Raw genomic sequence first — 25,217 nt, forward strand, 5'->3', positions numbered from 1 at the left:
TGCTCAGCCCCAGAGATAAACCAACGCATACAGTTGAAAACGAATTTAAATAATATCATCTCTGTACTAAACCAGAGCTATGGGCAATATTGTGCAATACTTTCAGGATTCTATAATTAGAATACAGAGTGGGCAATTGCAGTGAATGGAAAATATTTCATCACAACATGACCACACAATAAACCAATCTGTGAGTAAAGTGGTCAGCTTACTACAAAATGCTTCCTTTGTTCTAAGGTCATTATCGCTGGCTTGTCTAGTTAAACAGAATTCAAGTTCATGTTAAATGTTAACTAAAATTGTAAAAGTTTTAATGCAGTCAATTTAAAAAGCGAACAGTTCAAGACATACAAAGAAACATCAACTGAGAGAGAGTCGGATGTGTTCCCATTGTCGTCTCCATGGCCATGTCATTGATATTTAGAGAAGGCATTTTCTTATGTTTCAGAGCAAAACTTTGAGTTAACAAAAGCAATATACAGAGACCATACATAAAATAGAACTAACAAGGCTAATGGTTATATGCATCCAAACATTCTTAAATAGAACCCCCACAGTGTGAAAACAGGCCCTTTGGCCCAACAAATCCACACATACCCTCCGAAGAGTGACCCATCCAGACCTATTCCCCGACAAGTTGACATTTACCCCAGACTAATGCACATAACCTACACATCCCTGAGCATATGAGTAATGGAATAGTACATTAATTGGGAAAAAGCTTAAATATAAAGGAATATAAATTAGGTCTGTTTTATAAAGCTCTTGTTCCATTCCAGAATACTTTGCTCAATTTAGATCATTATGCCTCAGGAAAGAGACATTGATGGTGAAAGGAGCAGAGCAGGATCACTGGAATCATAAAGAGTTAAATTCTGAGGACAGGTTCTGTGTAATACTATATTCCGTTGAATACAGAAGATCAAGTGGTGGTGAGGATTTTATAATAGCTTCTTGATAGATACAGAACGTGAGTGTTGCTGAAAGAAATAAACAGTTTGTCAAAGCTTTTCATCTTGCACATATCAGAACAAAAAACATTACAGGACAGGAACAGGCCCTTTTGCCCTCCAAGCCTGCGCTGATCCAGATCTCTATCTAAACCTGCCGCTTATTTTCTAAGGATTTGTATCCCCCTGCTCCCTGCCCATTCATGTATCTGTCTAGATACATCTTAAATAACGCTATCGTTCCCGTCCCTACCACCTCCACTGCCAACGCATTCCAGGCACCCACCACCCTCTGCAAGAAGAACTTTTCACGCATATCTCCCTGACACTTTTCCCCTCTCACTTTGAACTCATGCCCCCTAGTAATTGTGTCCTCTATTCTGGGAAAAAGTTTCTTGCTAACCAACTTGTCCATACCTCTCATGATTTTGTAGGGCTCAAGCATGTTCCCCTCAACCTACTTCTTTCCAATGAAAATAATCCTAATCTACTCAACATCTCCTCATAATACCAACTCAAGGGAAAAGAAAACCTGACATTTATTCTGCACGGGAGGCGAGTGGTGATTTGTTGGCAAACGGTCTTTGATTGCTGGAGTTGTTGCCATGGAAAATGATTCAATGTTGATTGACAGTTAACAGCCAGGCTTTCTTTCAAATTTCAAACCAGGCAGATTGACTCTGATTGGTAAAGGCATTCCCCTGGGAATATTTTTATTCACTTGTGGGTCATGGTTGTCACTGGCTGGGACAACATTTATTGCCTGTCTTTAGTTGCCTTTAAATAAGTGGTGGTGAGCTGCCTTTTTGAACTGCTGCAGTCCACATGCAAATCAGCATGAATCAGCAAATGGCTGCCACCTAACCAGTGGAGTTTAAACAGGCGCATTTCTATCTATGCAGTATATTGACAAACGTAGCTTTCAGTCCAAGTGCACCATGATGCAAGCGTAAGTATCTCAGGGTTATAAAGCAAATGTCCAATCATCTCATCCAACGGAGGACATTGCTGTGAGTTATGTAAATTGGGCTGACTGAGGGAGTGAATACTTCTTTAGAGTGTCTGAAGGGACATGATGTCTGATATGATCTGCCAACGTTTGGAATTAAGACCCCCAGACTTGGCAGCACTGAAATTCATACATCCCATTACTCAGTTGTGTAATTGTAATTCATTGTTCACAATAACATAGTGAATGTACCCAATCAGCCAGTGCTTGCAGGCATTTATCAACTTTCAATCCCATTAACTTCTTCAATTCTACTTTTTCAGTAACTTTCATTTATTTCAGTTCCACAAACTCACTAGTGAGTTAATTGGAACTAAATTATGACAGGGAGACTTCTTGTGTTTTACCCTGTGAACACAGACACTAAGTATTTATTTAGCTTCTCTGCCATTTCTTTTTTTTTTGTCATTACAAATTCTCCTGTCTTTACCTATAATGGAATCCTATAATTTATCTTTTTATTTTCCTTTTTACCTACCGATAGAAGCTTTTACAATCTCTGTTTATATTTCTTGCTATCTTACATTCACATTCTAATCTAGGGGCGCTGGCCAGACAGCATGCCCACATCTTACAAATGAATAAGTAAAAAGACAAATTTATTATCTTTTTATCAACGTCTTGATTATCCTTTTCTGAATTCTAAAGTTCTCCCAATCTACGGTATTACAACTTCATAAACTTTCGCCTTTGATCTATTTTCATGTTGAATATTTTTTGCCTGAGAGGGATGTAAGTTTATTTCAGAAAACAAAGAGGTAATGTTTTAAATACTAGCTATTTCCTACCTATTGCCAAACATCATGTATTTTTTCTAATCCATCACCGACTCTGAGTGTCTCTTAATGGCCTGTTTTTAGATTAAACTCACCTGTTTCAGTTTGGACTACATCCTTTATGGAATTAATGGAAAATTCTATCATAGTTGCTGTTACATAAAAATTATTTTATAGTAGGTTTTAAATTAGTCCTTTCCTATTGCATAGTACCATGTAATTCTATTGAATGACGGAGCAGACTCGAAGGGCTGAATGGCCTTATCCTGTTCCTCATTTCTATGTTTCTATACCAAAAGTAACCTGTGCACCAGTTGGTTCCTGAAGATATCACTCCAGAAAACTTTCTTGAACATATTCCAGGAATTCTTCTTCCATGTAATTGGTGCTATTTAGATTTACATTATCTGGCTAGAGATTAAAGTCACCCATGTTTATGGCATTTTCTTTTGCTAAATGCACAGCTAGTTTCCTGTGTTATACCATGCTCTACGTTATTGCTCCTGTTTGGTGGTTTATAAACAACTCATATGTGCCGGTTATGATTTCATGGCTCTACCCAAGCAGATTCTACTGCCAGTTCTTTTGAACAAAGATGCTGTGTGACTAATATACTAATCCAGTCTCTTCAAGCGCTCAGAACTATTACAGGGGAGAAGGAGTCTAATCAGCATCATTCTGCATCAGCTCCAACTGAGCTTCATGTCTAATGTATCGCTGGGAAAAAAGGTGCATTTTGTCAAAGCTTTTCATCTTGCACTCATCAGGACAACTTGACAGAATACCAATTCAACGGGGGAAAATTTGTACAAAAGTTAACAAGTGGATTCTGATAGGTAGAGGTGTTACCATGGAGAATGCAGTCATCAATGATGATTGACAGTTAACTGCCAGGATTTGTTTAAATATTAGAACAGGCAGGATGACTCAGATTGATTTTTTTTTCAATTAATTCACAGGATGTGGGCATTTATTGCCCATCCTTAACTAACTACATTACTGTGGGTCTGGAGTCATATGTAGATCGGACTGGGTAAGGGTGGCCGATTCATTCCCTAAGGGGCATTAGTGAACAAAATGGGTTAGTAAGTTGTTAGTAAGTTTGCGGTTGGCACCAAAATGGTGATATAGTGGATAGTGAAGAAGATTATCTAAGATTACAAAGAGATCTTGATCAATTGGGTCAATGAGCTGAGGAGTGGCAGATGGAGTTTAATCTGGATAAATGTGAAGTACTGCATTTTGATAAAACAAACAAGGGTAGGACTAATACAATTGATGTTAGGGCCCTGGGTAGTGTTGTAGAACAGAGAGACCTAGGAGTTCAGGTATATAATTCTTTGAATTTTGCATTACAATATATTGTGCGATTAAGAAAGCATTTAGCACACTTACCTTCAGTACTGAGACCTTTGCGTATAGGAGATGGGATGTCATGTTGAGGTTATACAGGATGTTGGTGAGGTTACTTTTGGTGTACTGCACACAGTTCTGGGCGCCCTGTTATAGGCTGGATATTAAAGCTTAACCAGAATATTGCTGAGAATGGAGGGTTTGTGTTGTTTTATGTGTGTTTTATTTCATTGCCCATGCTCGATGTCCTGCTGTCTTACATGATCGGGCCTTATCTACACCTTGGTTTCTCTGCTCCAGAATCCCATTTAGAATTTTACTTTTATTTTAGTAATGTTCTTTCTAACAAGCTGCATCATCTCACACTTCTCCACACTGAACCTCATCTATCACCTCTCTGTCCACTCCACCAACTTGTCAACATCTTTTTGGAGCTCTACAGTTTCACCTCCAGTCTATAATGTTTCCAATTTGAGTATCAGCCACAAACTCCCTTGCAAGATCTAGATCATCAATAAGTATCAGGAAAAGCAAGGATCCCAAATTCCTCTGGAAACCTTCTTTCAACCTGAACAATATCCATTGACCATTACTCTTTGTTTTCTATCACAGAGCTACTTTTGTATGCACATTGTTGCTGTCCTCATGTTTGTTGTGTTGCACTGTATTGAAGGCCTTTTGGAAATTCATGCACCCTACATCAAAAGCATTGGCCTCATCAACTCTCTGTAACTGTTTTGCTCTGCATGATTTTCCTTAAATACATGATGGATGTTCCTGATTAATTCACACTTTCCATGAGATTATTAAGTATATTCCTGAATAAATGTTTGTAAATGTTTCGCTACTATTGAGGTTCAACTGACTGCTCTTTAATTGCTGGGTTTATCCTTATGTTATGTTATGTGGAGAGTAGTGGACATTTGGAGCACACTACCTCAAATGTTGGTTGATGCTGATCCAATTGTTAAATTTAAATCTGAGATCAATAACCTTTTATTAAGTAAGGGTATCAACAGATATGGGCCAAAGGCAGGTATATGGATTTAGGTCACAGACCAGCCATGATCCCATTGAATGGCAGAGCTGGCTCAAGGGGCTGAATGGCCTCCTCCTGTTCCTCTGACTAATCATAGAGTCATAGAGCACAGAAACTGCATCCATGCCAACCAGACATCCCAATCTGACCTAATCTCTTTTGCCAGCATTTGGCCCATATCCCTCTAAACCCTTCCTATTCATATACCCATCCAGATGTCGTTTAAATGTAATTGTACCAGCCTTCACCACTTCCTCTGACGGCTCATTCCGTACATGTACCACCTCTGTATGAAAACATTGCCCCTCAGGTCCTTTTTAAATCTTTCTTCTCTCAGTTTAATCTTATGCCCTCTAATATTGAACTCCCCTACCCTGGGAAAAGGACCCCAACTATTCAACCAATCCATGCCCCTCATGATTTTATAATCCTCACTAGATCATAGGAGTTTGAGAGATGATCTGATAGAAGTTTATCAAATAATGAGAGGTATAAATGGAGTTAATGATAGCTGTCTTTTCCCTAGGATGAGATATTTCAAGACTAGGGAGCACATTTTTAAGGTGAGAGATTTTAAAAAGCATAAGAGACAAAGTTTTTACACAGGGGCTGGTTTTCGTTTGGAATAAACTTCATAAGAAAGTGGTGGATGCACGTATAATTACAATATTTAAAATACATTTAGACAAGTACTTGAATGGGAAAGGTTTGGAGGGATACGGATCAGGAGCAGGCGGGTGGGACTCGTTTAATATGAGATTATGTTTGGCATGGACTTGTTGGACCAAAGGATCTGTTTCCGTGCTGAATGACTCTATGACTCTGTAAGGTCACCCCTCAGTCTCTGACATGCAGGGAGATTAGCCCCAGCCTATTCAGCCTCTCCCTCTGGCTCAAATCCTCCAGTCCTGACAACATCCTTGTAAACCTTTTCTGCATGCTCTCAGGTTTAACAACATCCTTCCTATAGAAGGGTGACCAGAATTGTAGTTGAAAATGTGTTGCTGGTTAAAGCACAGCAGCATCCAAGGAACAGGAAATTCGACGTTTCGGGCATAAGCCCTTCATCAGAATTGTATGCAGTATTCAGAAAGTGGCCTCACCAATCTCCTATACAGTCCTAGGTAAGGTTCCTCAATGATTTACAATTCCAGATGGGATTCCCACAAATTGTTAAACTGTCAGCTGATGAGGGATGAGTCAGTTTCCCCTTTTTATTCTCCCATTTCTCAGTTGGCCACAACAAGGCTCATTTAAAAAGCATCACTTCACTTGTGCTTCCAAATAAACCATTTGGACGATAACCTTGTATTGTGGGATTTTTAACTACATTATTAAACATTTTCTTTTTCAAATTAACTTCCTGATAAAATTTAAAGAAGCAGCTGGATGAGACTATTTACACCTGGTTCCATTCTTATCTATCTAATTGCCACCTACACTGAGTTCTGCTCCTGCTCCCACAGCATTCCCGCTAGTGACCCCTCTTCTCCCCAGGATTTATCCTTGGCCCCTCCTCGTTCTCACTGATGTGCTACTCTTTGGAGCTATGTGTTAGCTGCAGGACTGTTCCAGCAGTCACCAGGCATTGGCTGTCTACCATTGTCCATTAGCTAGAAGTCAACCAACATGCTACTGCCTGTATCCTACCTCATTCTGTTCACCCCTATCTGTATCTACTAACCTATACCAGCCCCTGATTGAGCAGTTCCTCAATCCTTTTATGACACCATTCTTCCACATCTCTTTAATCTTCTCCAGCCCTTATGACCCTCACATGTCTGCACTCATCCAATGTTTGTCTCTGGAGCATCCTTGTTTTAAGAAAGGGGTCATCAGATAGCTTTGGCAAATAAGGTTAAGGAGAATCCAAAGGGATTTTATAAATACATTTAGGACAAAACAGTAACTAGGGAGGGAATAGGGGCCCTTAAAGATCAGTAAGGCTGCTTGTGTATTGAGCCCAAGAGGTGGGAGAGATAATAAACAAGTATTTTGCTTCAGTGTTTACTGTGGAGATGGACATGGAAGATGTAAAATGTGGGGAAATAAATAGTGACATCTTGAAAAATGTCTATATTACAAAGGAGGAGGTGCTGAATGTCTTAAAATGCATAAAGATGGATAAATCCCCAGGACCTGATCAGGTGTACGCTAGAACTCTCTGGGAAGCTAGGGAAGTGATTGCTGGGCCTCTTGCTGAGATATTTGTATCATTGATAGTCACAGGTGAGGTACTTGAAGATTGGAGGTTGGCCGATGTGATGCCACTGTTTAAGAAGGGTGATAAGGAAAGGCCAGGGAACTTTAAACTGATGAGCCTGACATCAGTGATGGGCAAAGTTTTGGAGGGAATCTTGAGGAACAGGATGCACGTGTATTTGGAAAGGCAAGAACTGTTAAGGATAGTAAAAATGGTTTTGTGTGTGGAAAAACATGTCTCAATAAGTTGATTGAGTTTTTTGAAGAACTGACCAAGAGGATTGATGAAGGCAGAGCAGTGGACCTGATCTACATGGACTTCAGGAAGGTGTTCGACAAGGTTCCTCATGGTAGATTGGTTAGCAAGGTTAGATCTCATGGAACACAGGGAAAATTAGCCACTTGGAGACAGAACTGGCTTGAAGGTAGAAGACAGAGTGATCTTGGAGGGTTGCTTTACAGACTGGAGGCCTCTGACCAGTGGAGTGCCACAAGGATCGGTGCTAGGTCCAATGCTTTTTGGCATCTGCATAGATGCTTTGGATGTGACCTCTGGGTGCTTCACTTTCTTCCCACGTTCCAAAGATGTGCAGACTAAGTGGATTAGCCAAAGAAAGTGCACGGTTACAGGGATGAGATGGATCTGGGTGGAATGCTTTTGGGAGGGTTGGTGTGGACTTGATGGGGTGAATGGCCAGACTCCACATTGTAGGGATTCTATGCCTGAACCCTAAACTTTGAAATTCCATGCCTTTGTCCCTCTATTTTAAGACAGCTAAGATCTTTCTCATTAGTCAAGTTTCTGCCATCAGTCCAGTGCTGTTCCATTGGATGTGAATCAAATTTTGTTTGAGAACTCTTGTTTTACTGCATCAAAGGTGCTATGTAAATGCAAATTGAAGCTCAACATTAGATAAATGTTGACATTTTTGGTGTTGCCTCCAGTGAACAACATGGGATTTCCTTTACAATGTGTAATAAAGTTGTAGCTGAATCTGGAGTGTTTTAATATCAAAAATAATAGCTGATTCATTTAGGACAAGCCCATTTTACCACAAAAAGTAATTTAACATCCAGGAAATGAGACTTAACCCAGGAAACCTTTAACTGCCTTTAACCCACTGTTTACAGACATGGAATGGTTCTGTTCATTGCCATTTTCTGTATTTTCAGTTAGCAAAATAAACAAAGCTTCCTGGGAAAATAAAATGCTACAAATGTAATTTTCTGATGTGTAGATATCCATCTTCAATATGTCCATTTTTAAAATCTGATTAAAAAGCAACGTTTTACAGTTTAAAGTGCTGACAGAATGTGAAATATGCAAGAACTAGAAATACTTGGACTCTAACCACCGAACAGGAGTAACTATCAGATATGGACATGGGTAATTCACAAAACTATCTGACCTGCAGAGCATTCTACTGGGCTACATTTATCTATAAGTAAAACTAAATGTTGGCAGTGATTTAGAAAGACATAAGCAGAAAGTGTTTCCAACTTGCCCTGCTATTGAAAATGATCATGGCAGACCATTTAACTCTGACTTAGCACACTATCTCCATATTCTTTTTATTAACAGCTTGATTTCTTGACTTTTGCATCCAAGCCTTTTCAACAAAAGATAACATTCCAGTTATCTTGCTGACTGCTTGCAGTACCTGCTTGTTAATTTTCTGTGATTCACACATTGATCTTTACAAACAAATCCCTCGGAGTGCAAATATTTTGCAGTCCCTCGCCATTCAACATGTTTTCTGTTTTTTCTTACATTCCCTAACAAAGTGAATGATTTCACTCCACACCACCAGCTACTCCATGTTCTTGCCCACTCACACAACTTGTCCTTTTCCCTATGCAGCCTCATTTGTTGCTTTCCCATTCAGATTTGAATCGTCAGAAAAGCTTGCTTACATTATTGTAGTGATTGGAACCAGGTGGGTCTCATTGACTATGAGATACTTGAGTGGGGTTGTTAACCTGGCCACTCAGGAAGGCCTGGTCAACCAATATGAACAGGGGATAATGATCACACAGCATTGCCCTTTTGTGGAGTCACTGCTAAAAGAGAATGAAAGAAGAAAAAAAACAGAAAGGAAAAGAAAGGAAAAAAAAATGAACAGGGGATAACCTGCACACACACATCATGGGTGCTGGGAAAAATATAAGCGCTACTGCTATTGGGCGGTAGTGGAGGGAATAGAAGGAAAACAATAAAAAGAAAAATAATAAACAGGGGATTTAGAATTCTCTCAGTTCAGGGGACTGACTCTGAACTGGCTGGCCACAGCCAGTGTACTGTGGACATGTAAATAAAGGATGACTTGGTGATGGGATATCAGCCACTGTAGCAGTCATTTCAATTACACTCAGTTCCTCATGTGAACCATTTACATGAATTCTAAATAGTTAGTATCCAAATACTGATCAGGACAATACCCCACAGCCTGTCAACTTGAAAAAATCATGTTTAATTTTATTTAAACAAAAAAAATCAAAGAAGTGCAGATACTGGAAATCAGAAACAAAATCAGAAATTGCTGTAAAAACTCAGCAGGTCAGATTGCATTTGTGGAGAGAAATGATTTGGATGCAAGCATAAGAGGTACAGTTAGTAAGTTTGCTGATGACACCAAAATTGGGGGTGCAGTGGACATTGAAGAAGGTTACCTCAGATTACAACAGGATCTTGATCAGATGGGCCAATGGGCTGAGAAGTGGCAGATGGAGTTTAATTTAGATAAATGTGAGGTGCTGCATTTTGGGTAAGCAAATCTTAGCAGATCTTATACATTTAATTGTAAGATCCTCTGAACAAAGAGACCTTGGAGTACAGGTTCATAGCTCCTTGAAAGTGGAATCGCAGGTAGATAGGATAGTGAAGAAGGTGTTTGGTATGCTTTCTTTTATTGGTCAGAGTATTGAGTACAGGAATTGGGAGGTCATGTTGCAGCTGTACAGGACATTGGTTAGGCCACTGTTGGAATATTGCATGCAATTCTGGTAACCTTCCTATCAGAAAGATGTTGTGAAACGTGGAAGGGTTCAGAAAAGATTTACAAAGATAAGGAGATGTTTAATAGGCTGGGGCTGTTTTCCCTGGAGCATTGGAGGCTGAGGGGGTGACCTTACAGAGGTTTATAAAATCATGAAGGGGCATGGATAGGATAAATAAGCCAAGTCTTTTCCCTGGGGTTGAGTAGTCCTGAACTAGAGGGCATAGGTTTAGGGTGAGAGGGAAAAGATATAAAAGAGACCTAAGGGGCAACTTTTTCATGCAGAAGGTGGTATGTGAATGGAATGAGCTGCCAGAAGAAGTGGTGGAGGCTGGTACAATTGCAACATTTAAGAGGCATTTGGATGGGTATATGAATAGGAAGGGTTTGGAGGGATATGAGCCGGGTGCTGGCAGGTGGGACTAGATTGAGTTGGGATGTCTGGTCGGCATGGATGAGTTGGACCGAAAGATCTGTTTCCATGCTGTACCTCTCTAAGACTCTGAATCAGAGTTAACGTTTCAGGTCCAGTGATTCTTCTTCAATTTATTTTGTTTTTTTTTGTTCTGTTTGTTTCTTTTGTTTTCGTTTATTCTGTTTTTTCTCTATCAAGCAATTTGTAATCTTTGCATTACCCCCAACACCAAACATCCTGGCATCATTTGGAAGGGTTTTTACAAAGTTCGGATGCACCACATCCACTTTTCCCTTTAATCCATCTCATTAGTTACACTCTCAAAAACACACATTGGGTAAAGAACAATGTCCTTCAAATGCATCCGTGGGCGGCACAGTGGCACAGTGGTTGTGGGCGGCACGGTGGCACAGTGGTTAGCACTGCTGCCTCACAGCGCTTGAGACCTGGGTTCAATTCCCGACTCAGGTGACTGACTGTGTGGAGTTTGCACGTTCTCCCCGTGTCTGCGTGGGTTTCCTTCGGGTGCTCCGGTTTCCTCCCACAATCCAAAGATGTGTGGGTCAGGTGAATTGGCCATGCTAAATTGCCCGTAGTGTTAGGTAAGGGGTAAATGTAGGGGTATGGGTGGGTTGCGCTTCGGCGGGTCAGTGTGGACTTGTTGGGCTGAAGGGCCTGTTTCCACACTGTAAGTAATCTAATCTTAACTCTGTTTAATCACATATATTTTGAGTGTCTTGTTACAATGTCCCCAATAATCGATCCAAGCATTTTGCCTACTCCTGATGTTAGAGTTACTGGCCTGATCTTATCTTTCTATCTTCCTTAAGCAACATAGATTTGTTTCCTATCTTTTAATCCTTATGAACGGTTCGAAGGAATTTTCGAAGAACTGAAAAAAATCAAGTTTGAAAACGATAGCTTGAATAAAGCTTGAATTTTAAAAAAAAAATCACTGACAAGAGTAAATTCCCAACTGGGCTTCTGCAAGAATTTGCACTTTGTTTGCGATTGTGGTCATTTTGTTCTGACCGGAGTTGATGGTAATACTGTTAGTTCAGATCCCACCGTGAGATCTGGCTTGATAGACCATTCAGTGTAGTTCCCTTTTTTGGTTTGCTGTGCAAGTCAACTGCTGAATAAATTCAAAAGAGACTGTTGACTTTTTGTTAACAAAAGAATTTCAAATTTATTTGACACAAGATAAAATCATGAGCGTTATCACACAATACAAGAATTTCTTGCAACAAAATCATTCCAAATGTCTGAATGAAACAGTCAGCCTCTTTATCCAACAATGATGAAACAGACACTCAAATTTCAGTGAAGGGCTGCCTTTATCTCCATGCTAAAACTTATTGTTCAGCTAGCACAGTTCCCTTTTCAGCATTCATTCAACATTACTCTCATCATTAATACCTTACTCTGAGACCTTTAAGCAAGCTATTAACTCAGCCCAGTGTGGCCATTGGTGTGGGTTCTTCATGCCTCCAACAGCATCTTCCTCTCTGACGTTTTCTTAGCCTTCTGCTTGTGGAGATTTTATCTCAACATCTCACGGCATCCGCAATTCTGCCCAGTTATCTTAGTGACTGCTAAACTGTTCCTCTCCTGGGTGGAAACAGTGCATCAGTGGCTAACACTGCTGCCTCACAGCACCAGGGGTCTGGGTTCAATTCCAGCCACAGGTGACTGTCTGTGTGGAGTTTACACATTCTCCCCGTGCCTGTGTGGATTTCCTCCAGGTCTTCCAGTTTCATCCCACAATCCAAAGCTGGGCAAAGAACAAAGAACAAAAAAAATTTACAGCCCAGGAACAGGCCCTTCGGCCCCCCAACCATGAGCCGATTCAAATCTACTGTCTAAACCTATCATCCAATTCCTGAGCATCTGTATCCTTCTGCTCCCCACCTAATCACATGCATCTGTCCAGACACATCTTAAATGAATCTACCTTGCCTGTCTCTACTACCTCTGCTGGCAACACATTCCAGGCACCTACCACCCTCTGCATAAAGTACTTGCCGCATATATTCCTTTTAAACGTTTCATCTCTCACCTTGAATGCATGACCTCTCATTATTGAATCTCTCACCCTGGGAAAAAGCTTTCCCTGTCTATACCCTTCATGATTTTGTAAACCTCAATCAGGTCCCTCCTCAAACTCCTTTTTCCTAATGAAAACAATCCTAACCTACTCAACCTCTCTTCATAGCTAGCACCTTCCATACCAGGCAACATCCTCGTAAACCTTCTCTGCACCCTCTCCAAAGTGTCCACATCTTTTTGGTAATGTGGTGACCAGAACTGTACACAGTATTCTAAATGCAGCTGAACCATTGTCTTGTACAATTTTAACATGACCAGCCAGCTGTTATACTCAATGTCCTGTCCGATGAATGCAAGCATACCATATGCCTTCTTGATCACTCTATTCACCTGTGCAGCCACCTTCAGGGTACAATGGACATGAACTCCCAGATCTCTCTGCTCATCAACCTTTGTCAAGGCTCTCCTGTTTACAGTATAGTTCACTCTAGAATTAGACTTCCCAAAATGCATCACATCACATTTGCCTGGATTGAACTCCATCTGCCACTTCTCTGCCCAACTCTCCAGTCTATCTATATCCTCCTGTATTCTTTGACAGTCCCCTATGCTTTCTGCTGCTTCACCAATCTTCGTGTCATCTGCAAACTTGCTGATCATACCAACAGTGCCCTCTTCTAGATCATTTATGTATATCACAAACAACAGTGGCCCCAACACTGACCCCTGTGGAACACCACTGGTCATCTTTCTCCATTTCGAGAAACTCCCTTCAACTCCTACTCTCTGTCTCCTGTTGCTCAACCAGTTCTTTATCCATCTAGCTAGAACACCTTGCACACCATGTGACTTCACTTTCTCCATTAGTTTACCATGGGGAACCTGATCAATTGCCTACTGAAGTCTATGTATATGACATCTACAGCCCTTCCTTCATCTATCAACTTGGTCACTTCCTCAAAGAACTCTACTAACCTGGTAAGGCATGATCTACCCCACACAAAACCATGGTGCCTATCACTGATAAATCCATTCTATTCCAAATATAAATAGATTTTATCCATCAGTATCTTCTCCAGCAACTTTCCCACCACTGATGTCAGGCTCACTGGTCTGTCGTTACCTGGAATATCCTGACTATCCTTCTTATGCAGGGGACAACATGAGCAACCCTCCAGTCCTCCAGCACCTCACTTGTATTTAAGGATGCTACACAGATATCTGTCAGGACCCCAGCTATTTCCTCTCTCACCTCCCTCAGCAACCTGAGATGGATTCTATCTGGTTCTGGGGATTTGTCCACCTTCATATCCTTTAGCCTACCCAACACATCTTCCCTCCTTATGTCAACCTGTGCAGTTTAGGTGGATTGGCCATGCTAAATTGCCCTGTAGTATCCAGGGAATGTGCAGGTTAGGTGGGTTAGCCATGAGAAATACAGGATTACAGGGCTAGGGGGCTGGGTTTGGCTGGGATACTTTTCACAGGGTCAGTGCAGACCCGATGGGCCAAATGGCCTCTTGTCGCATTATCTGATTCCTGTTATAGACATTTTTGCATTAATCTGAAACAAAACCAGAAAATACTGGAAATACTCAGCAGATCAAGCAGCAGGAGTGGAGAGTGGAGGGTTCTCAGGAAGGGTCACGGGACCCAAAACATTAACTCTGTTTTCTGCCCATAGATGCTGCCAGACCTGCTGAGATTTTCCAGCAATTTCTGTTTTGTTTCAGATTTCCAGCATCTGCAATTTTTTTCAGTTTTTCACATCCACAGAGCCCAGCATACATACTGGAGGAGAAACACCGTCAGACCTTATCGCGCACTTTCACAAACTAAAGAATACCAGTCACTCTCGGCCCATTGGAAAAGTGCTTTCATTCCCGATGGATTGATCGAGGTACGGTCAAAGAGCTGGGTTTGCACTTCAGACTAGCTGCAGGAGTCCATCAGAAGGTCAGGTTTCTGCAAAAAGACTGGGAGACTTTTAAGATGCAGCATCTCCCAGTTTAAGAAAGGTTGGATCTACTGCCTTTTTCTGCTGTTGATGTCATGCAGCTGGTGTTATGTGTGGACTGACCAGTTTCATCACTAAATGAAACAAATTAGAGGAAACCTTCAATACCATCAATAATACCCTTACTGGCATAAATTCACTAAAGAGGAGGAAAGCAATAACAAACTGCCATTCCTAGATGTCACAACAAAACAAACAGCCAATGGGAAACTTCAAACCAGCGTCTACAGGAAAACAACACATATGGACCAAATATTGAACTACAGAAGCAATCATCCCAACACCCACAAATGAAGCTACATCAGAACATTATTTCAATGAGCCAACACACACTGCAGCACAGAGGAACTATGCAGAGTGGAGGAAAATCATCTATACCATGTATTCAAAAATGAACAGGTACCCAATGAACACAGTCCACCAATTTCTCCGCGACAAACCCAAACAAGCAGACAAAATGCATTCAGATACCCTAGCCACTCTCCCCTAAATTAAAGACACCTTGGAAATGACTGCCAGACTACTCAGACCCCTTGGCATCATGGTAGCCCACAAACCCACCAACACACTAAAACAGCAGCTAATGAACTTGAAAGACCCTATACAAACAACAAGCAAAACTAATGTCATTTACAAAATAACTTGCAAGAACTGTAACAAACATTACATTGGATAAATAGGCAGAAAACTGGTCACCAGAATACATGAATATCAATTAGCTACAAAACGACATGACCCACTCTCACTAGTACCTTTACATACAGATAAGAAAGGTCACCAATTTGACTGGGACAACACATCCATCCTAGGACAAATCAAACAGAGACATGCATGAGAATTCCTAGAAGCATGGCACTCCAACTGGAATGCTATCAACAAACACATTGATGCTCCTCAGTGAAGGTGACTAATACAGCATTGTCAGTGAAAACTGCTGTCTGTGGAGCATATTGCTCACATTTCACCTGGATCTCCGGTCAGCAAGAGGCATCCATGTTCTGTCAGTTCTCAGAATTGAATGGAAGGAATAATAGGTTTTCAATAAATTATTGTTCAGGCCCAGTTTTATTCCATTTGCTTTTTTTTCCCCTGTCATGGGGATATTGTTCTGTGGCAGTGATGTTCTGTGGCAGTGAGAAATGTTGGTTCATTAATGGGTGATTAGTCAGTTCCTGAGTAGTTCAGGAGGAAGGAGGACACCTCACATTACACAAGAGTTTCATTTCTCCCTCAGTTAACAGGAGAAATCGGGGACTTTCTAAAGCTACTGAGAGCAAGGCTGCAAAATGAGGACAAGAAAACTTAAACTTAAATACAGGCAAGATTTCCCTATGGCAAAAAAAAAATTAGATTTCATTACATTTAGTGCACAGAAGACAGCTTCCCCAGTGTGGATTTGTGCCTGACCACTCTGATCGGAACTGTCAGTTTGTATTTTAGGTTCATGACAGTATGATTGTACTTCCTCTGTTAACTTTATGTGTGTTAAAGTCATACACCATATGGGGCAGCACAGTGGCTTAGTGATTAGCACTGCTGCCTCACAGCACCAGGGTCTCAGATCCAAATCCAGCCTCGGGTGACTGTCTGTGTGGAATTTGCGCATTCTCCCCATGTCTGCATGAGTTTCCTCCCACAGTCCAAAGATGTGCACGTCGGGTGAATTGGCCATGCTAAATTGTCTATAGTGATAAGCACGTTAGTCAGAAGGAAATGAGTCTGGGTGGGTTACTCTTCAGAGGGTCGGTGTGGATTGGTTGGGCCGAAGGGCCTGTTTCCACACTGTAGGGAATCTCATCCCATCTAATTATGAGAATACAAGATAACTTTTAAGTCATGAAGATATATTTATATATCAAAAGTAACTTGAGAGCGACTTTTTTTTAACACACCTGCTTGTTGTGATCTGGAATCTATTGTTTAAAGTGTTGAAAGCAAATGCAATACTGGTTTTCAAATAGGAACAGAGTAAACACTCTGAAAGAAAGTATGCTGCTGGTATGGGGGAGGGGGGAGGGGGAGAAAGCAGGGAGTGCCAGTACAGGCCTGATGGGACAAATAGCCTGAAAGATCTTATAAGGCTCTGATCTGTTTTTGCAGAATGCGTAGGAAGTCAGGTTGTTTTCATGTGATAAACACTGAATTGCAAAACATTACAACTCTCCAAACCTTGCCAACAATCATTGAAAACAATTTGCGATTGGTTTGACTCTGCAAGATCATGAGATGTGATTTGTTCCAGCAATAGCATTTAAGACAAATAATGGCTATTTTTACTGTAACAGTAATCTTTAAATCTGGTCACAATATAAGGATCATAATATCTTATACTCTATGAAAATGAAAAACGAACAAATATTTTGACTATTACTTTTAGAGGCATAGGGTGTTGGAGATGTACAGCACGGAAACAGACCCTTCACTCCAACTCTTTTTTTCTTTGTAAAACTGTTCTTTTTACCTAAAACATAAAGTTGAATGTGGAAGCTTAAAACTGTCTTGGAAATATTCACCACACCTAAATGGAACATTTAAAACAGAGAAGCATGTGCATTTTAATTTATTCCTTTCGGGTCACCAGAGGGGCACAGTGGCTCAGTGGTTAGCACTGCTGCCTCTCAGCACCAGGGTCCTAGTTTTGATTCCTGCCTTGGGCGACTCTTTGTGTGGAGTTTGCACATTCTCCCCGTGTCTGCATGGGTTTCCTCTGGATGCTCCGATTTCCTCCCACAGTCCAAAGGTGTGCAGGTCAGGTGAATTGGCCATGCTAAATTGCTCATAATGTTTGGTGCATTAGTCAGAGGGAAATGGGTCTGGGTGGGTTATCCTTCAGACTATCAGTGTGGACTTGTTGGGCCAAAGGGCCTTTTCCACACTGTAGGGAATCTCTAATCTTATTCTGGCAACAAAGTGCAAAAGCAAATGACATTTTATCTTTTGCTAGAAATGACCTTACACTCCACAATCACCTGATGAAGAAGAAGTGCTCCAAAAGCTAGTGATTCCAAATAAACCTGTTGGACTATAACCTGGTGTTGTGTGATTTTTAACTTTGTCTATCCCAGGCCAACACCAGCTCCCCTACATCATGACATTGTATGAGAATGCTTCTAAGTGGTGCCTTGTGTAAAATTTAAAAGATATTAAATTAATTCACAGAATTTAAACCTCAAATTGCATGGCGTGGAAAATGTAACAAGGAATGGGGCTTGTGGATTGCATTGTGGTAAATGGTATTTTGACATCAGAGCCAATAATAAAGCAGGGAAATTGACCAACAACGTGAAACATGAGCAATTCTGAAAGTAATAGCAACATTTACACAGATCCCGAATTCTGGTTCGGTCTGCTTAGATGAATTAGAATTATGACAAATTTCCTCCAAAACCATCAGTTCTTTTTTAAAATTCTGTTAAATTGTGGAGACAATATCAGAAGAGCCTGAGATCTCAATAATTCGGAGCAGTTAGGTTCCCGTCATCACTGTTTGTCTGCTCGAGTCACATTTATAGGATTATCGGTAGGTCCCTTTCTCTTTTAAACCACTTTGCTTAGAAATACATTCACGTTTTGGTTTAACTTTGATGTTGTAGACATCAGGACAGCCCAAGGATTTTACATCGTAAACATGTTATTTTCTCAAACAGTTTTATTTTCAGTTAACAGTACATTTTAAAAGCATACACTAAATAATTATTATCCAACTTGACACAAAAAAGGGGCGAATCGATTGGAGCTGGGTCAACACAACAGAATGGAATACATTTGGAATGTTGTTAAAAGTGTTTTTGTGTTCCATGACTGACTGCTTCTTTCTATATTTCACTGCAATTTATTTGCGTCCATACACGGAACTCATTAAATGCCGCATGATTTTCAAAATGTTACAACAAAAAAGTGAAGCGACACAAACGGAATCTTCGCAAATTTTAGAAGCGGTGGGGATTGTTCAAAACCAACCCATTGAGGAAAGGGTAAAATATTGGGTCAGATACAGTGTTTGTGTGATACAGTGCAAGGCAGTTTTTTAAAAATGATGTGATCAACCGAAACTGATATTTAGAGTCAGTACCGTAACTCGTTAAATTATTTCTACCTGTGAACTTGTTTTAGTTCAAAAACAGACATTGCTGGAGAAACTCAGCAGTTCTGGCGGTATCTGTAGAGCGAGAAACGGAGTTAAGGTTTCCAGTCTTGGGTCAGTGCATCCAAAGTGTTAACTCTGCTTTTCACTCGACAGTTTTTTTGTTCACGAAATACTGCCAGACCTGCTGAGTTTCTCCAGCAATGTCTGTTTTTATTTTGTTTCAGATCTCCAGCCCATGCAGTCCTTGAGTGGAGTAAGTGGTTTCTATTCTGTCGTTGGCGTTTCTCGGATGTGTCCATTTGCACTGTCAGTTTACTGGTTGTGGAGGGGGTTGGAGGTCAGGGTGGAAGGAGGGGGGCTGTGTGGGACAACTTACCCGGAGAATATAAAATCAAGATTATTGAACCTTCAGTACCCTGGACATTAGGCTCGAAAATACCCTGTTTCTGATCGAATGAGCGAAAGGAAGGTGCCCGTGAGTGAAGTATGCGACTGATTTTTTTTAAAAGTAAATTATTCTTTCAAGGATGTCACTAGCGAGGTGAAACATATAATGGCTGCACACTTGCTTGAGGGTTCTCAGTGAAATGCATCACACGTAAAGTAGACGTTCCAGTCTTTGGTTTAAGTTGACTCCTTTGTGTGTTTGTGTTGTAGTGAAAATGGGCTGTAACTGCAGCACTGACTATGATGATGACAATTGGATCGAGGATATGTGTGAACAATGCAGACTGGAATATGAACGAGAACAGAAGCAATACCAGCAACAAGTAAGGCAACTTTGTGTTCAATAAATTCGTTCCAGAGAATTTAAGTTCTTTTTCGTGTATGCAAACATTTTTTCATAACTGTAATTAAGCAAAGTTGTTTCCATCAGGAATGCAAAGGAGGGGGAATTCAGCTTTTAAAATCTGGACCATGGGGCTGCTCCCTCATTACAGAGAGAGAGAGCAAGGACTCATGGTGGTTTACCCCAAGGAACAATAATGACAAGGGAGTTTTGAAAAGATTTGTACCTCAGGTTGAGGTTCTGGATGTAGGTTTACTCGCTGAGCTGGAAGGTTTGGTTTGGGCCATTTCATCCCCATTCTAGGTTAACATCATCAGTGAGCCTTCAGGGGAAGCACTGGAGGCATGGCCCACTTTCTATTTATGAGTTTAGGTTTCCTTGGGTTGGTGATGTCATTTCCTGTGGTGATGTCATTTTGTGTTTTTTCTCTCGGGGGTGGTAAATGGGATCCAAGTCAATGTGTTTGCTGATAGAGTTCCGGTTGGAATGCCATGCTTCTAGGAATTCTCGTGCGTGTCTCTGTTTGGCTTGTCCCAGTTGAAGTGGTGTCCTTCCTTATCTGTATGTAAGGATACTGGTGAGAGTGGGTCATGTCTTTGTGTAATTACACATATTCCAAGCCAAAAGGTCTTTGTGTGGCTAATTGATGTTCATGTATCCTGGTGGCTAGCTTTCTGCCTGTTTGTCCAATGTAACAGTTCTTGCAAGGTATCTTGTAATTGACATTAGTTTTGCTTGTGTTCTGAGAGAGGGTCTTTCAAGTTCATTAGCTGCTGTTTTAGTGTGTTCTTGGGTTTGTGGGCTACCATGATGCCAAGAGGTCTAAGTAGTCTGGCAATCATTTCTGAGATGTCTTTGATGTAGGGGAGAATGGCTAGGGTTTATGGACACATTTTGTCTGCTTGTTTGGGTTTGTGGCTGAGAAATTGGCGGGCTGTGTTCATTGGGTACCTGCCCTTTTTTAATACACAGCATATGTGATTTTCCTCTGCTTTGCACAGTTTCTCTGTGCTGCAGTATTTGCTCCGTATGTGTTGTTTTCCTGTAGACACTGGTTTGAAGTTCCTCATTGGCTGTTTGCTCTACTGTGACATTTTGGAATGGCAGTTTGCTGTTGTTTTCCTCCTCTTTAGTGAATTACACATACAGACCAAATATTGAATCATTAGAAAACTAGCCAGCAGGATGCATGAACATCAACTAGCCACAAAAAGACATGATCCACTCTCACTAGTATCCTTACATACAGATGAGGAAGGACACCACTTCGACTGGGACAACACATCCGTCCTAGGACAAGCCAAACAGAGACACACAGAAGAATTCTTAGAAGCATGGCATTGCAACCGGAACTCTATCAACAAACACATTGACTTGGATCCCATTTACCACTCCCTGAGAAAAAGAACAGGAAATGATGTCACCACTGGAAATTGAGTTACCAACCCAAGGGAACCCAACCACATAAATAGAAAATGGGCCATACCATCAGTGCTTCATCCAGAGGATCACTGATGATGTTACCTAGTACGGTGACAAAATGTCTGAAAACGAACCTTCCAGCTTAGCGAGCAAACCTACATCGGAATATGACACGGACCAATGTTAAGAAAGCTGGAGCTTCATTGTAACCTCAGCTGGTACAGGAATTGAACCCACACTGTTGGCATCACTCACCAGCTGTCTAGTTAACTGAGCTCATCAACCCCCTCATTCAACTTTGATGTTCCCTAATCGAGAGACAGAAAAGCTTCAAATGACCTTATATTCCAATTCAGCTTCAGGATCTAAAGGGAGGAATTCTATTCCTGTTTTACTTTGGCTGTATACCTTAGCCTCAAAAAGGTTTTCCCCTAACTGTACAGATCTGTGAGTCATATCACTCACACTGAATAACTGCCAGATAATTTCATCCAGAGTTAAACAGAATCTGAACTGGAACCTGAGCTCATCTGAATTCAGACAAAGTGAACCTTTTAATGGGAACAAGAATTCTGATCTCTTCTTCAAAGAATACTGTCATTTGTAACATTGGAGTTCAGTCATGTTTCCCAGTTTTCTCAACACAGAATGTACCTCCCTCTGAAGCCACAAGATCAGGCTGTTAAATCTGATCAACTGGAGCTGGGTTTCAGAGATATAGCAACAAATCTTGTAATTATACACAGAGTTCCTCAAAAGGAGGGGAAAATTTAAATTCATTAGATTTGGGTATTATTGCCTTGATCAGCATTCATCTTGTTTGAGGGAAGTTAAGAATCAACCACTTATTGTGAGCCTTGAGTCACATGTAAGAATGTCAGGTTTCCTTCCCTAGAGAACCACATGGATTTTTTTTTAAACAGCAATGACCAATTTTGAGTTTTTTTTCTAGATTGGGTTCAAATGTTATCCTCTGCCATGGAAACATTTGAACCGACAGCCCCAGCCCCCCAAGGTTCTGAGCTACAAGCCCAGTAATATTAATTAATATTATTCCATCACCACCCCACTATTACAAAACACATGGGTGTATTGGAAAAAAATGTTTCTGAGAATTCTGATCACAAGGAAAGGAATGCAAAGGTGTCCAAATAAGAGTTCAAAACCCCAGTTGAAGAGGGTTTTGAGATTGCTAACTGTGATTAACTCCATACCTGGAGGTTTCATCACATGATCTGTCCTCTCCATCCCACCTCACTCGTTATTGGTTAGCCAACACATCCATCCTATAAGATCATAAGACCATAAGACATAGGAGTGGAAGTAAGGCCAATCAGCCCATCGAGTCCACTCCACCATTCAATCATGGCTGATGGGCATTTCAACTGCACTTACCCGCATTCTCCCTGTAGCCCTTAATTCCTAGTGACATCAAGAATCTATCAATCTCTGCCTTGAAGACATTCAGCGTCCCGGCCTCCACTGCATTGAGGGTGCATTAGAAGTTTGGATTAGGAATTGGCTGGCTGGAAGGAGACAGAGTAGTAGTTGATGGTATAGGTTCATTTTGGAGTGCAGTTACTAGCGGTGTTCCACAAGGATCTGTTTTGGGACCATTGCTGTTTGTCATTTTTATAAATGACCTGGAAGAGGGGCTTGAAGGCTGGGTGAGCAAGTTTGCGGATGACACGAAAGTCGGTGGAATTGTGGACAGCGAAGAAGGATGTGGTAGGTTACAGCGGGATATAGATAAGTTGCAGAGCTGGGCAGAAAGGTGGCAAATGGAGTTCAATGTAGCTAAGTGTGAAGTCATTCACTTTGGTAGGAGTAACAAGAAGATGGATTACTGGGCTAATGGTCGGATACTTGGTAGTGTGGATGAGCAGCGGGATCTTGGTGTCCATGTACACGGATCTCTGAAAGTTGCCACCCAGGTAAATAGTGCTGTGAAGAAGGCATATGGTGTACTGGGCTTTACTGGTAGAGGAATTGAGTTCCGGAGTCCTGAGGTCATGTTGCAGTTGTATAAGACTCTGGTGCGGCCCCATCTGGAGTATTGTGTGCAGTTTTGGTCGCCATACTATAGGAAGGATGTGGAGGCATTGGAACGAGTGCAGGGGAGGTTTACCAGGATGTTGCCTGGCATGGTAGGAAGATCGTATGAGGAAAGGCTGAAGCACTTGGGGCTGTTTTCATTGGAGAAAAGAAGGTTTAGGGGAGATTTGATAGAGGTGTACAAGATGATTAGGGGTTTAGATAGGGTTGACAGTGAGAACCTTTTTCCGTGTATGGAGTCAGCTGTTACTAGGGGACACAGCTTTAAACTAAGGGGTGGTAGGTATAGGACAGATGTTATGGGTAGATTCTTTACTCAGCGGGTTGTGAGTTCATGGAATGCCCTGCCAGTAGCAGTAGTGGACTCTCCCTCTTTATGGTCATTTAAGCGGGCATTGGACAAGCATATGGAGGTTATTAGGCTAGTGTAGGTTAGGTAGCTTCAGTCGGCGCAACATCGAGGGCCGAAGGGCCTGTACTGCGCTGTATTTTTCTATGTTCTATTCTATGTTCTATGCACTCTGCGGCAATGAATTCCACAGGCCCAACACTCTCTGCCTGAAGAAATGTCTCCGCACTTCTGTTCTGAATTGACCCCCTCGAATTCTAAGGCTGTGTCCACGGGTCCTAGTCTCCTCGCCTAACGGAAACAAATTCCTAGTGTCCACCCTTTCCAAGCCATGTATTATCTTGTAAGTTTCTATTAAGTCTTCCCTTAATCTTCTAAACTCCAAAGAATACAATTCCAGGATCCTCAGCCGTTCCTCATATGTTAGACCTACCATTCCAGGGATCATCCTTGTGAATCTCCGCTGGACACATTCCAGTGCTAGTATGTCCTTCCTGAGGTGTGGGGACCAAAACTGGACACAGTACTCCAAATGGGCCCTAACCAGAGCATTATAAAGCTTTATAGAGCTTTATCCTTTTGACATGTTTACCTTTCTATACCAATCAGAAAGCAAAAAGGCTTATTCTCCATTTGGATGATGCTTAACTGTCAGTCAAACAACCAGTGCGCCTCAATCTGAATATCTGGTAAAGAGAAATACTCAAAGAAAATGACAAAAAAACTCAATAATCTTTAGTATCACTGCAAATTTTCTCCAGGATTGCTCACTGCAGGGTCCTGGAGATTGATCTTCATTTCCTGGAGACTCCAAGTCACATCTGTTCTAAACATCATCCCTCCAAACACAATAAAGACAGGGATCCGTTGTCCTCACCTACCATCCCACCAGTCTCTGCATCCAACACATCATCCTTAAACATTTCCACCAACTCCAACTAGACCCCATGACCAAGAACATCTTCTGCTCCTCACCCCTCTCCACCTTCTGCAAGGACACTTCCCTTCAACAATCCTCGGTTCATGCCACCCTCCTCACCGACGCAGCCCCCAAACCTCCAGGTATTTTCCCATGCAACAGGAAAAGATGCAAAACCTGCTGGTACATTACTCCCCTCACCTCTATCCAGGGCCTCAAACAATCCTTCCAGGTGAGACAGAGGTTCAACTGCCTCTCCTCCAGCCTAGTTTACTGTATCAGGTGCTCCCAATATGATCTTCTCTATACTGGGGAGACCAAATGTAAACTAATGGCACATTTTGCTGAGCATTTTAGCCAGGCCCATGGGGGCTGACCAGACTTCCCAGCCACTGCCCATTTTTATTCCCCTTCCCACTTCCTTTCCAACATGTCCATCCTTGGCCTCCTGCACTGCCACAATATACCAAACCACAAACTGGAGGAACAAAACCTCATCTTCCACATGAGCAGTCTCCAGCTTGGAGAACTCAACACTGAATTCTCCAATTTCAGATAACCTCCCTTCCCTTCCCCTGTCTCCTTTCCTAGCCTCTCGCCCCCACCTCCCCCATTCCATTCTTCTCATCAACCCTTCCTTGTAGCCACCAACTGGATTCATTCCTCCCATTGACCAACCAGGTTATACCCTCTACCTGTGCTCATGTATCCCCACCTCACTATCCTGTCCCCCAGCCCCTTTATCTGCAACTCCCTTACACCCACCCAGATTCCTGAAGAAATGTCGAC

The 25,217-nt window shown here is 41.5% G+C and overlaps 1 protein-coding gene across 3 annotated transcripts in view; it reads left to right on the plus strand.

The window, feature by feature from the left end:
- Positions 1-25,217, plus strand: part of LOC132830112 (proto-oncogene tyrosine-protein kinase LCK-like) — a 132,559-nt gene that overhangs the window by 24,523 nt on the left and 82,819 nt on the right. Inside the window, exons 1-2 of one of the 3 annotated variants that reach the window (XM_060847600.1) lie at positions 18,251-18,326; positions 19,551-19,663. In XM_060847600.1, coding sequence (XP_060703583.1) covers positions 19,556-19,663 — 108 coding nt within the window. In that variant the 5' untranslated portion in view covers positions 18,251-18,326; positions 19,551-19,555. Of the gene's footprint in view, positions 1-18,250; positions 18,327-19,072; positions 19,147-19,550; positions 19,664-25,217 lie in introns of those variants that run through there. The other 2 variants (XM_060847598.1, XM_060847599.1) reach the window with 2 other exon arrangements.

Source organism: Hemiscyllium ocellatum, chromosome 30 (assembly GCF_020745735.1).
Source record: "Hemiscyllium ocellatum isolate sHemOce1 chromosome 30, sHemOce1.pat.X.cur, whole genome shotgun sequence".
Classification (NCBI taxonomy): Eukaryota; Metazoa; Chordata; class Chondrichthyes; order Orectolobiformes; family Hemiscylliidae; genus Hemiscyllium; species Hemiscyllium ocellatum.